The following is a 12493-nucleotide window of genomic DNA, read 5'->3' as shown; positions in this document are numbered from 1 at the left end:
AGTCAATAAGTCAAGGAGAAGAAGAAAAAATTAATGAGCAACAATGAATGCTTTTCTTTAAAAATCAGTCTCAAAAGCTAATTAGTGTAGTGTGTATGATCAAATTCAGATCATGAAGGACGTCAGACACCCAAAATCATAAAACATAAAAAGTTTGCATGGGATTAAAATTTAAATATGACAGTCTCTTTTAAGAACTTATGTTGCCTCATAGACTTTTATACTAGTTGAGAATATGGTAGCATGATTCATCATTCTACTCATCTCCAAAACAATGGAATAATAGAAATAATATTAATTTTGAATCTTTAGAAAACTTCCATCACCACAATTCCATGAGGTCCATGTTACAGATGAAGAAGTTGAAGCTCATACAAATGAAATGACTTATCTAAGGTCACAGAGCTGGTGTCAGAGACAGGATATGAACTCATCTCTCCTCATGCCAAGCTGGGCAATGTACCCACTATATCACCCTGCCTCTCATGGCAGGCCATTGCCAAAGACAGCTCAGGCTTCATCTAGAGACAGCTAAGTGGAACAGGGTATACAGCGCTAAGTGGCCCAAGAGTCAGAAGATCTCAGTTACTACTTGTGTGACCCTGGGCAAGTTACTTAACCTCTCTGCCTCAATTTCTTCATCTGCAAAATGAAATTAATAATAATTGCTACCTCTGGGTGGGGGGTATGAGGATAAAAATCAAACAAAATTTTGTAAAGTGTTTTGAAAACTTTATAGTGATGTATAAATGTTTGCTGTTATTTTTTTTCCTATTAATGAGTTGGACTAAGAGTTTATCTTTCCTCTGCAATAAGAAGAACTAGCTTTTCTGGATTAAAAAAATGCAATGAGCTATGCTGTTGTTACAGAATGGGATACAGTGGAATGCTTTTTAGAGCACCTTCTAAGGTACTATTGGAAAACACAATATTTCATTGAATTTGGTTTTTTAATTTCACGAGGGTGGCAAAATGATTTATGGCAAGGAAAGTTCATAGCTAGAGTGCATTAAAAGCATTGTTTCTTTTATTAAGATCATCTCATGTATGCATAAGAAAAAAACATTATCTCTTTGAAGAATAATCTGATTTACTTTCTGTTTGTTCTAGTAATACCTAAGAAGGCACAAAACATAGGTAGGCTCTTAGTAGTAACTCAAAACAAAGAGAGTCTTTAATTCAGAACAATTCATTCTTTGGAGCAGGGGGGAGAAAAATTGTATTCTGCATCATAAAAGGTACCAAACTTACCTGGAGTGAAAGGTGGGTAGTTCAGTTTGTTGGCCTCACATCCCTCCCTTGAGCCTGGAATAAAGCTGGAGACTTCATTCATATCCTGAAGAGATAAGATGAAGGACAACATCTATTACTGTAAAAGTTATTGTAAAATCCTCAATGTACATTTCCAACTTTAGGAAGGCAGTTAGGCCACTACATTATTTTGGGAAGATTTTTTGAATTCGCATACCATAATCTACTTATTGAAAGTGATTAATGATGTTCTAATGATTTAAGTATAAGTGATACATGTAAGTGACAGAAGTAGAATTTTAATCTAGGTCTTCCTGCCTCCAGGTCCAACATTCTGTACTACTCTGTAACCTTAAGCATGTCACAACTTCTAACTGCCTCAGTTTCCACATCTGTAAAATGAGGCTAAAAATAGTACTTGCCTCACAGAGTTATTGTGAGGTTAAAATGATACAATATCAGAAAACTTTTCAAATCTTAAAGCTCTATAGAAATTCTAGCTATCATCATCATTATCTCATCATCATCATCATCATCATCATCATCATCATCATCATATTACTTGCAGAAGGAAATAATACATTTTGGCTCAACCTTGGAGTCAGAGAGACCTAGTAAGATTCATGTTATGCTTCTGGTATATATTACTTAGGTGACCCCTGGGCAAGCCTTCTATTTTTTACAAATGACTGTTTATCCGATGTATGGTGAATATCAAATAGAACTTTTATTTTACACGGAACCCAATAAGCAATAATCACAGAAAGCAGATGTATTTGAAAGACTACTTAGACAAGGGCTTTGGTCTATTACAGACACTATGACTTCTAATTAGTAAAACAGTTGTCTCTGCCATGGTTTCATACCATATATAATAAATATGTTTATTGAATGCAACTCCCATCAAAACTTACTCTTTTTCCTAGTTTTAACATTTCTTGAGAAGGAGTTGTTTTCAACATTTTTTTCTGTTTAATTTTGTTCCTGGTTATTTTGACTGCTCTGCACATGTTGCCTAGGTCATGAGTCCAATCACCACTATGTTCTGTACCACAAACATAGGCATGCACCTCTCTGACCTATTCTATCTGTTTCACAAGTTGAAACCATTGATTATTTTTTTAAAGCCTGTATCTCAGTTTCCACATTTGTAGACCACATGTTGATAATAAAAATGACCACATCAAAGAATGATTGTTACCAGTAAATTACTGAAACAAAAGAAAAAGAAAATTCAAGCTGTATTCCTAAATTGACTTTTCAATATGTATCACAAAGATGATGCATAAACTTCTATGTTGGCAAAAAAAAGTCTTAGTATTCAACAGTCATTACTATGACTAGACAATATTTTTACCTTGACTTTCTGATATATGAGTTTTTAAAAAATTACTTACAATCCATAATCCATCATAAGGCACTGTATTGTGAAAAATTTGACACTCATTTGCCCACCAGTCTATACATTCTGGTTTGGTGAAATCTGGAAACACAGTTAAGCCAGGCCAGACCTAAAAATCAAAAGTTAAATGATGTTGTTGACAGCTAGGCATGGCCACAGAGAAAGAGAAGAGTGTGTAAGCATGTAATATACTAGGAAACAGAACTGTTTTGTTCTCTTTATTCTCTCCAGAATTGTCATAATTATAATAATTATACTGTATCTAACTATTGTATTGGGTTGTATGCATTGCAAGGCAATTTAACATTGTGATTTCATTGAATTTTCACAAATTTTCTGGGTGGAACACAGAACCAAACCATCAAAATAAATCTGGGAGAAGTTACTTAAATCTCTTGCCAGATTAGACCTCTAACTAACTTCTCTGCATCTTACTTTGCTTTGCTTTAATTCTGAAAAAAACACTTTAAAAATTTCAGAGGAAAACATCTGACAAGTATGACCTGAAATAGCTTTCAGTTTTTATCTGTGTTATATGGTTTCAACAATGCTTTGTGTTCATCTTCCAAAATCACAAGGATCAAAACATATCTTATTTATAGATTTGCAAGTACAAGATAAAAATTACCTGTTTTATTTTATTTTGTTTAGTATTAATTTAACCTGGCTTTCCCTATCTTACCCAAGCTGATTAGCCTGGGAGCTCTGAATGACTCTGTTTCTGACCTTGGTTAATTTATACCTCCTTTGACAATGTGGTTCCGCCACCCTTTGCTCCAATAGGCTCACTGTGTTGATGCCAAACTCAATGTAGATGTCCAATCTGCATAGCTCACTACAGCTCTGCTCAGTGATTATGGGTTATTAGATACAAGAAGTGATGTTCTGGTAAATGTTTAACAACTAGTGCTCCAAAACTAAAAAAAAAATACTCATGGCACACTTTTAAGCTATAACTGCATTATTATTATCTCTATTGCATTCTTAAGTCCAGATAATAAAAAATGCAGCCAGTTCTTATCTTTTCCTCCCTATAGATCAGTTATTTTTGTTATTAGCATTGTGACTTGCCCAGGGCTAGTAAGTGTCAAGTGTTTGGTCTGAGGCCGGATTTGAACTTCAGGGCTGGTGCTCTATCCACTGCAACACCTAGCTGCCCCTCTAAGCTCCCTTTCAGCTGTTATTTTAAGATCTTTGGTTTGATATGGAAAGAGTTTGGGGCCTGGAATAAGAGGACCTGAGTTTGAATCTTGTCTTTGCCACTTAACTCTGTGTGACCTTGGCCAAGACATCACAATTCTATTCATCTAAGTTTCTGCATTTGTAAAATGAGGAAGTAGGACAATGATGGCCTATAAACTCCCTTCCAGCTCTGGATTAAAATTACAACTTTATCTATTCTTTTCCTGTCAATGAGAGAATATATAATCTACTGCTGAAACCAAATGTATCAGTTGAGATAAACTTTATGGTACCAAATAAAAGGATAAAAGGATATTAGGATTAGATCGAATGTCTATGAATTCAATACTTTACCTCTCCAATGAGTGATGTTACCCCATCTGACTTCTTTACCCACACATCCTGTGCTGTTCCCCTATCATAGGTCTCATAAGCAGTTCCATTCAGTCGTTTTTCTATAGAAATGGCAGGGTCCTAATAACAAGAGAAGAAATATTGAGGTAATCTACTGATTTTTCCAAGGCAGATTTATGAAAAACATATATAGTTAGTCATTACCAGAATGATGACATATTTCTGTCCATGGTCATGCAAATCTTGAACAAATTCAGGGAGTCCTGAAAATTTTTCTGTGTCATAAGTAAAGTCTTTCTTTTCCTCCATATAGTCAATATCAGTGACCTGAACATCCTAAAAGTCAACGAAATTTATTTCAATAATTAGTGAAAAAGGAATGGGTTCCAAGACACTAAAATCTTGTAATTTCAGATGGAAATTTTTATTAATATTATTGAAACCTCAATCATGTTCATTGAGAATATTTTGATTTAGGCTAAATATGGTTTTATAAGCAATAATAAGCAAAAATAATTAATGATATCTTTCTAAATCTCACTTTTCTAGTTTTAATTGTCTATATTATTTATATTAAGACCAATTTAATTCATAGTAATTGAAAAGTGATAATTTTTAAAATCTAGGTTTTTTTCTGTTTGTTAACTATAACATTTATATTTTTTTCTTTTTTATACAATTAAATATTCATTATCAATTGTTATTTTTTGGAGGGTCACCACTTAAAATCAATTCAACATAATTAAAATAGCTTAATATATGTATTTTTGATGATTTCTAAAAATATACTCATATTTAACCAACATTTGCTGCCTACTAAAATGATTATAATTATTGCATGAATATATTATAATTCTGAATCTATAACTAAATATGGGAAATAAGTAGAATTTCCAGGATACATAGGGAAAAAATATTATAAAACTTAAAATAAAATCTCTTAATACTTTCAGTCAGCATAGGATTGTTACTATAGACCAGGAATCTATGTGTGCAAAAATTGTCACTCCACTTACAAAAGGAATGCCAGCTGCCCTGTTTCGTTGCACCACATTTTTCACCTCATCAAGAGTTAGGTAACTCCAGCGGCTCAATTGGAATCCAAGACCCCAGTATGAAGGCATCATGGGCCGTCCAATAAACTTAGACATGAAAAATTTTAATTAGTCATAATAAAGAGAAAGATGTCTCATTTTGATCACAAATATTATTGTCTTTTCTTATTAGTAAAAGAAAGAAAGGTAGAAGGGAGGAAGACATAGAAAGAGGGAGGAAGGAAGGAAGGAAGGAAGGAAGGAAATTAGAGAAGGAAAGAGAAAAAGAAAGAAAGAGGGAGGGAGGGAGAGAGGAAGGAAATTAAAGAAGGAAAGAAAAAGAAAGAAAGAAAGAAAGAAAGAAAGAAAGAAAGAAAGAAAGAAAGAAAGAAAGAAAGAAAGAAAGAAAGAAAGAAAGAAAGAAAATGAGAGGAAGAGAGAGAGAGAAAGAGAGAAAGACGGAGGGAGAAAGGAAGGAATGAAAGAAGGGAGTGAGGGGTGGAAGGAAACAAGCATGTATTAAGCACCACTATGTGTCAGGCACTGTCCTAAACACTTTAAAAATATTACCCTATTTCTTCCTCACAACAACCCTAGGAGGTAGGCACTTTTATTATTCTCATTTTACAATGGAGGAAACTGAGGCAACTAGAGATTAAAGCAACCAGCTCAGCGTCACAAAGCCAGTGGGTTTAAAGTAACTTTTACAATATGCTATGAATATTTTAAATGTTGTTCTGAGAAGTCATTTGTAAGTTTTCCCTAAATATATTGTAACATATTATGGCATGGAAAGAATGAGAAGCTTAGCTTATCTTCCTTCTGTTCCTCTATCTTCCCTTCCCCTTTCTCCTTCTTTCCCCCTGCCTCTCTATCCCTATGTCCTTTCCATCTTTCAAAGTTAAGCAGTTAAGGATCAATACCTGCAAAGATACCAGAGAAAGTTTCAGAAAAGTAGAACAAAAGATTACTACAGAGAATAAAAAAAGAACAATAATTTTAAAATGTTGAAAAGAATATTCAGGGGAAGAACACAGTAATGCATATATAATGCATAAGGAGGCATTTGCAAAGTAAAAATAAAGAGAAATGTTTAAAATAGTGACGGTCAATCTGTTCCATCTCAATAATGATTGTCGTAGTATGGGCCACGGCTAAACTTACACAATTTTTTAATGGACCATCTTTGTTTTATTCTGAGATCCCCAAACTCATTGGGTGACCTATGTCAGGTTACTCCGCAAGATCAGAGGCCCGATTTCTCTTCTTAAGACCTAAAATTAAGTTCCTGCTCCCCTAATTCCCTTGTGCCCCTTCTTCTCCAACCTCCATAGAGCAAACAAGTGAATGATCCGTACAACTGTGCTGACCATACACTTGTGCTAATGACTTCTTGTTCAAAAAAAGAGGAAAGCCCAGAAAGATATGTCTATCTCCCTTAGTCTATGCAAATAAGACACTACTAAAAATTTTCAAAAGTAAGAAAAAAGAGAAGTTGGCACAAAATTTTAGTGTAAAAAGGATTACTGATTAAGACAAACCAATTAAACCAGATATTTTCTTCTCATCTAAGCTTTATGATTGCTTCCTGATTGATTAACAATTATGTAGAGAAAATTGCTATTGAACTGCTCAAAATGTCATTTTTTATTCATTTTAAATTTTATTTAACACTTAGTTCAAGCTAAATTTAAAGATCATTTGTTAGTGTAAGGAAAATGGCAGAAAACTTCAGATACCTGGCTTTTTATATGGAGATTTTTGAATGGCAAGAGACAAATAGGGAATGGAATATGCAAAAGAAAGGAGAAAAGGAAAACTATTATGGCAGTAAGGTGACCTCATACTTCTCCCTTACGCCAATTTTTTTTTCCCCAAAATGGACAAAATACAATCACAGCCATAATCAAGAGAAGAGTTTCTAAGGAGGCTCAGGAGAACTTTGCACACACCCACAAATACACAATAGGAGTCAACAGCCGGAATTTCAGTTTCTTCTAAAAAAGAAAGCAGATTGAAAATTCTGCTCTCTAGAGACTTAGATAGAAGATAGAGAGGAGTTGTCTACTGAAAAGAGTCTTGACCTTGGAATCATGGGAGCTGAGTTCAAATCACAAATCTGCAACTTGCTACCTACTATGATCTGGGCCAGATCACTTAACATCTCTGAGTCTGAATATCTCCAGCACTTAGCACAGAGCCTGACACATAGTAGGTGAGATGACTTTTCTCTACATATTTATACCCATACATGTGCATTCCCAATAAAATGAAATTGGCCAAGATTGAGTTCTAAAGTACCTTCCAGCTCTAAATTTTCTAATGAATTGTTTTTATTTGTTTTTGCTTACTGGAGTCCTCCACTGAGATAATATTCTAGAGCCTCACCCTGCAGAGACTGGGGAGCATTGATGTGAAAGCAGTTACTACCTTCTATCCCTCAACCCTCTCCTATTTTTTGAAGGACAGTTGACATCCATTTTCCCTCTGCCCACAGAGAGTGTGACTAAACAGAGATTTGATAGCTCACTTCTGAAGGGCTGTCCATTAGTAAACCATAATATCAGAAGCAAGAAATATATAATCAACAAATATTTCTACTTTCTTACCACAAATATGATGTTTTAAGTAGATATATACAATTTATGCAAGAAAATGTAATTATATAGCAATTATACAACAAATTATGTTGTTTACACAAATTACACAACAAAATATAAAATAATGTACATAGAAGAATGGAATTACCTCAGAAAGATCATTTTAATTGAATTAATCAGCAAGTATGTATTAAGCACCATCTCTGAGACATATGCTGTACAAAGATTCAAGGTGCCAAGGATTCAAATACAGGCACCAGTTCTTACATGAAGCCTTTCCTCAGCTGCTCAGCTATAGTGCTCTCCATTCTAAATGGCCATGTATAGAACTACCTTACATACATTCAAATTTATTCTCTCTGGGTTGACAATGGCACTCACCTACTTCATTCTTTTACATAATCTCCTATACTCGCCTATTGCCTTCAGGACCAAATATAAATCTTTCTGTTTGACTTTTCAAGTCCTTCATGACCTGACTCTCACTTTTCAATTTTCTATCTTACTCCCCTTTACATACTCTATGATCCAGTCAGTAACAATGGCCTCCTGACTGCTCCTCACACAGCACCCTTCAGGTCCCTTATCCATGCATTTTCACTGCCTATCCTTTATGCCCAAAATGGTTTCCCTCCTTTCCTCTTACTCTTGACTTCCACAACTTCCTTCATATCTCAGCTAAAATCTTATCATATGCAAGAAGCCTTTCTTTCCACAGCTAAATTCTAGCATCTTTCCTCTGAGATTACCTACAGTTACATATAAAATATTGTCATCTTTGTTGTTATTATTGTTCAATAATTTTTTCAGTCAGTCACTTCATGACTTCATTTGGGGTTTTCTTGGCAACGATACCACAGTAATTTGCCATTTCCTTCTCCAGCTTATTTTACAGATGAGGAAACTGAGGCAAACAAAGTTAAGTGACTTGCCCAGGGTCACACAGCTAGTAAGTGTCTGAGGCCAGATTTGAACTCAACAGGATGAGTCTTCCTGACTCCAAGGCCAGTACTCAATCTTGTTTGCATCTTCTCTCCCATAGAAACATCAGTTCCTGTAAATTTTTTGCTTTTATTTCTATCTCTAGTACTTCGCACACAGCCTGACAGATGGTAGGTGTGATGACTTTTCTCTGTATATTTATAACCATACATGCTGTTTCCCAATAAAATGTACTCTCTTCAACAGTAGAGATTGTTTCGTTCTCTGTCATTGTGTCCCTAGCTCCTAGCACAGAACCTAGGAGATGGTAGACAATAAATACTTGTTGATCAAAATGGGAAAAGGCCCAAGGGCTTGCTCTGACACTACTTCTGTGACTCTGGGCCTCAATTTACCCACCTCTAAAATGAGAGGGTTGAACTAAATGACTCCTAAGACCCCTTTCCAGATATGTATAACATCCTATCAGCTCTGAAGGGAGATATTGTTTTGAAGTATCATAGGTTTGTAGATTAGAGACAGTCCCTACACATCTTCGAAAAAAAGGAAAGAAGTAAGATAGTTCTAGGTTATGTAAAGGAAGTCTTAGCCATACCTCAGTATATTGCTGGACAACTTGCTCTGGATTATCTCCTACAAAAATGTAAAAGTCCAGAATTCCACCTGTGACCCTATAAGTTATTATAGGGGTTGGCTGGACAAAAATCTCTGCAGAAATAAATTTTGAAAACACAAATGTCAACAGTAAAATGATACGTATAAATAAAATAATCACTACATATCATTTAGATCATTGTCAATAGATGACAGGTAATTCATAGAGTTCCACCCATTCATTTTGTATTTTTTTAAGGAAAAAAATGTAACAACATCCACAAATTTGTACTTCTAACCAAACATTTTAACTTGTTTAGAGTAAAACTGCAAGTACTAATCCCTCTTCCCCATATAATTTCATTCTATCTTTTGTTTTTTAATCCACAAAAATAAAATGACAGAAACACGTTATCAATTTCCAAAATATATTCTTGGTGAAAAAAACAAATAAAAGCAGGTATTCTAATGATAGGACATTTTTAAGGGGGCAGGGTTGCAAAATCAATACATTTAAATGTATTGAATATTTATACAAAAGACAAAATCTTGTTTCCAGACTAAATGCATATCTACTGAGGTATATATTATATCAACAGATATTATCCCTAGAAGATGGAGATTATCATCCCATGATTCCACATTTAGTGTGTTTCAAATATCTAAATTTCTGTGCTAGATATTATGGAAATTCAAGGGATTTTATTGGTAATTTAGAGCAGCTGATGCAGCTTGAAAATACAACGATCTATATCTAGACCTCTTTAGCTCTTTCCCTATATATGTATACATATAGGTTTTTAGCTGTTCAGTTATTTCCAGTTGTGTCCAAATCTTTGTGAATCCATTAGAGCTTTTTTGACTAAGATTCCTGAGTGGTTTGCCATTTCCTTCTCTTACACATTTTACAGATGAGGAAACTGAGGCAAACAGGGTTAAGTGACTTGCCCAAGGTCACATAGCTAGTATTTGCCGGAGGCCAGATTTGAACTCAGTTCTTCTTGATTCCAAGCCTGGCACTCTATCTACTGCACCACTAGCATGTATATATGTATAGGTGTGTGTCTACGGATTACTTTTAGGAAATTACATGGTTATTTTAATTACTCCAAGTTTCTCTTTTAAACAAAGATCCTTCTTTCAAGTACCAATATTCTGCCAAATGTTGTATGTTTGGAAATCAAGGCACCCTAGTATCCTAAGGCTAGGAGTTGCAGAACACTAAAAGGGGAGGTACAGTACATTACAAACAAGAATTACCAAAAGAGAAATGCTGTAAAGCGTGGTCACGTTTTGAGAATGAGGGATACATGAAGGGACTGGCAAGTTCTGTTAACACTCTCAACAATGCTAAGAGGACTCAAAGAGAGTCCCATTGCATGCTGGATAGATTCCATATGGTGTTAAATATATGAGAGGACACGGACAAAGGAAATCAGTAAGAGCAGGAGTTATGAAGTTTCAGTCTACATTACTGGAAGGAACGCCCACCTTGATAAGATCAGAGATCTTATAGTGCGTGTGTTTAGACCAAGCATCCTTACCCATTGCATTGCTGTTCATTAGAAAAACTCCAAAAGACAGTCCTGTATTGTCTTCGATACATGTGAAGAATGTTTGCTGGCCATACAAGTTATGGTTGTTCTATAAGAAAAGCAAAGCACTTATTCATGGAATTTTAGATTCCATTGAAAGTAAAAAGCACATATGCTAAAGAAACATTTAAATTTTTTTTTATCTTCTTTCAATTTTCATAGTAAGAATCTGCAAGGCTTACATTTTTCTGTCTCTTATTCCCAAAAGCTCTAGGATTTAGACCCTAATTATACCCCAAAAAAAAAGTCCCCTAGGGTTGTCACCAGCCATAGTCAATGGGTTGGGAATATGTTGGAAAGCACCATTAAAACAAAAGCCTAGAAAGGAATAACTAGGAGATTTCCTATCGGAGGCTGACTCTAAGGGACGGTATAGTAGGGACACTGTCAACCAGGTTAGGGAGGAGAATCAGTGTCCAAAGTACACAGCTTCCTTGCCTGATGACTTCCAGGCTCACTGTGCTTCTTAAATCTTTTCAACCATACCTCTGCAGCTGGAGAATGCGGGCTTTTGCTACCTGAAGCACAGATCCATATAATCCTGTAAATTTTTCTTTATGTATTATGATATATATAAGGATATAATGACTGAACTGTGATTTTATTAGTATAGAGAATTCCTAGGTGACTGAACTGTTGAGGTCTAGAGGTTTAAGGATGCTGGGATCCCAAAATACCAAGAGCAAAAGATGCAGGTCCTACCCAGAAGAATTCGACCCAAGCCTTCTTTCAGCCAGAGACAAAGTTCATTAAAGACCTGCCATACTGGCCAGACTCTTGAGGAATCTGAATATTTGTGAGCTATTGGCTAGGTTCTTAAGGAATCTGAGCCCTTAATGGAGAGAAGATGGACCTTGTATGCCTAAAGACTGCGGGAGGGATCCAGGAGTAGCCAAGTAGTTTGAGGTGACTGGGGGTGGGGTCTAAGGAGGATCTGGATGAAAGTGAACAGAATGCCAGGGACCTGAACCACATGGCCAAGGAAGAATGGAGTCTAGATAGGATTAAGGGTGGGAAGTGGCCAGGGATAATTGGGAGGTAACAGAGCGGAAGTGGGAGATTGGGCATAGTCACAATGAAAGGCCAGTTGGTAGGATTATAGCCTCAGGTGAATGCCAGAGATTTGGCTAGGTGGGAAAGTCCAGGGTTTTTCCTTTTTGGGGTCCAGATCCCAAAGACGTGGTCTTTAACTTTCAGGGGTTCACATCCCATCCCCATCAGAATTACCTCTGACTTTACAAGTTAGTCCTGCTTTTGCGATTTGTAATCTTAGAGGGCTTTCCCAAAAGCTGACATGATTGCCTATCTGGGGACCAGATAAATTGCTTGACCAGGATCACACAGCTAATGTGCATGTCGGACACATTTGAACCCAGATCTTCCTCACTTCAGCAAGCTCTCTAACCACTGTGCAACACAACTTTTAGTTTTATGTTATTAAACTTTTTAGTTTAGCTTTATGTCCACAAAAAATGCCTATTTTAGTTGGTTCATCATGCCATGGAAATGATCCTAGAGTTTTGAAGGCCATCCCAGTAG

The 12493-nt window shown here is 35.7% G+C and overlaps 1 protein-coding gene across 1 annotated transcript in view; it reads right to left on the bottom strand.

The window, feature by feature from the left end:
• Nucleotides 1-12493, bottom strand: part of SI (sucrase-isomaltase) — a 101140-nt gene that overhangs the window by 75854 nt on the left and 12793 nt on the right. The window contains exons 7-13 of the mRNA XM_027876017.1: nt 10904-11003; nt 9361-9473; nt 5206-5331; nt 4394-4525; nt 4190-4309; nt 2649-2762; nt 1252-1336 (exon numbers count right to left, since the gene is read on the bottom strand). Coding sequence (XP_027731818.1) covers nt 1252-1336; nt 2649-2762; nt 4190-4309; nt 4394-4525; nt 5206-5331; nt 9361-9473; nt 10904-11003 — 790 coding nt within the window. The remainder of the gene's footprint in view (nt 1-1251; nt 1337-2648; nt 2763-4189; nt 4310-4393; nt 4526-5205; nt 5332-9360; nt 9474-10903; nt 11004-12493) is intronic.

Source organism: Vombatus ursinus, unplaced genomic scaffold (genome assembly GCF_900497805.2).
Source record: "Vombatus ursinus unplaced genomic scaffold, bare-nosed wombat genome assembly UNPS02014810.1, whole genome shotgun sequence".
Classification (NCBI taxonomy): domain Eukaryota; kingdom Metazoa; phylum Chordata; class Mammalia; order Diprotodontia; family Vombatidae; genus Vombatus; species Vombatus ursinus.
This window is presented reverse-complemented; position numbering and strand designations above follow the sequence as displayed.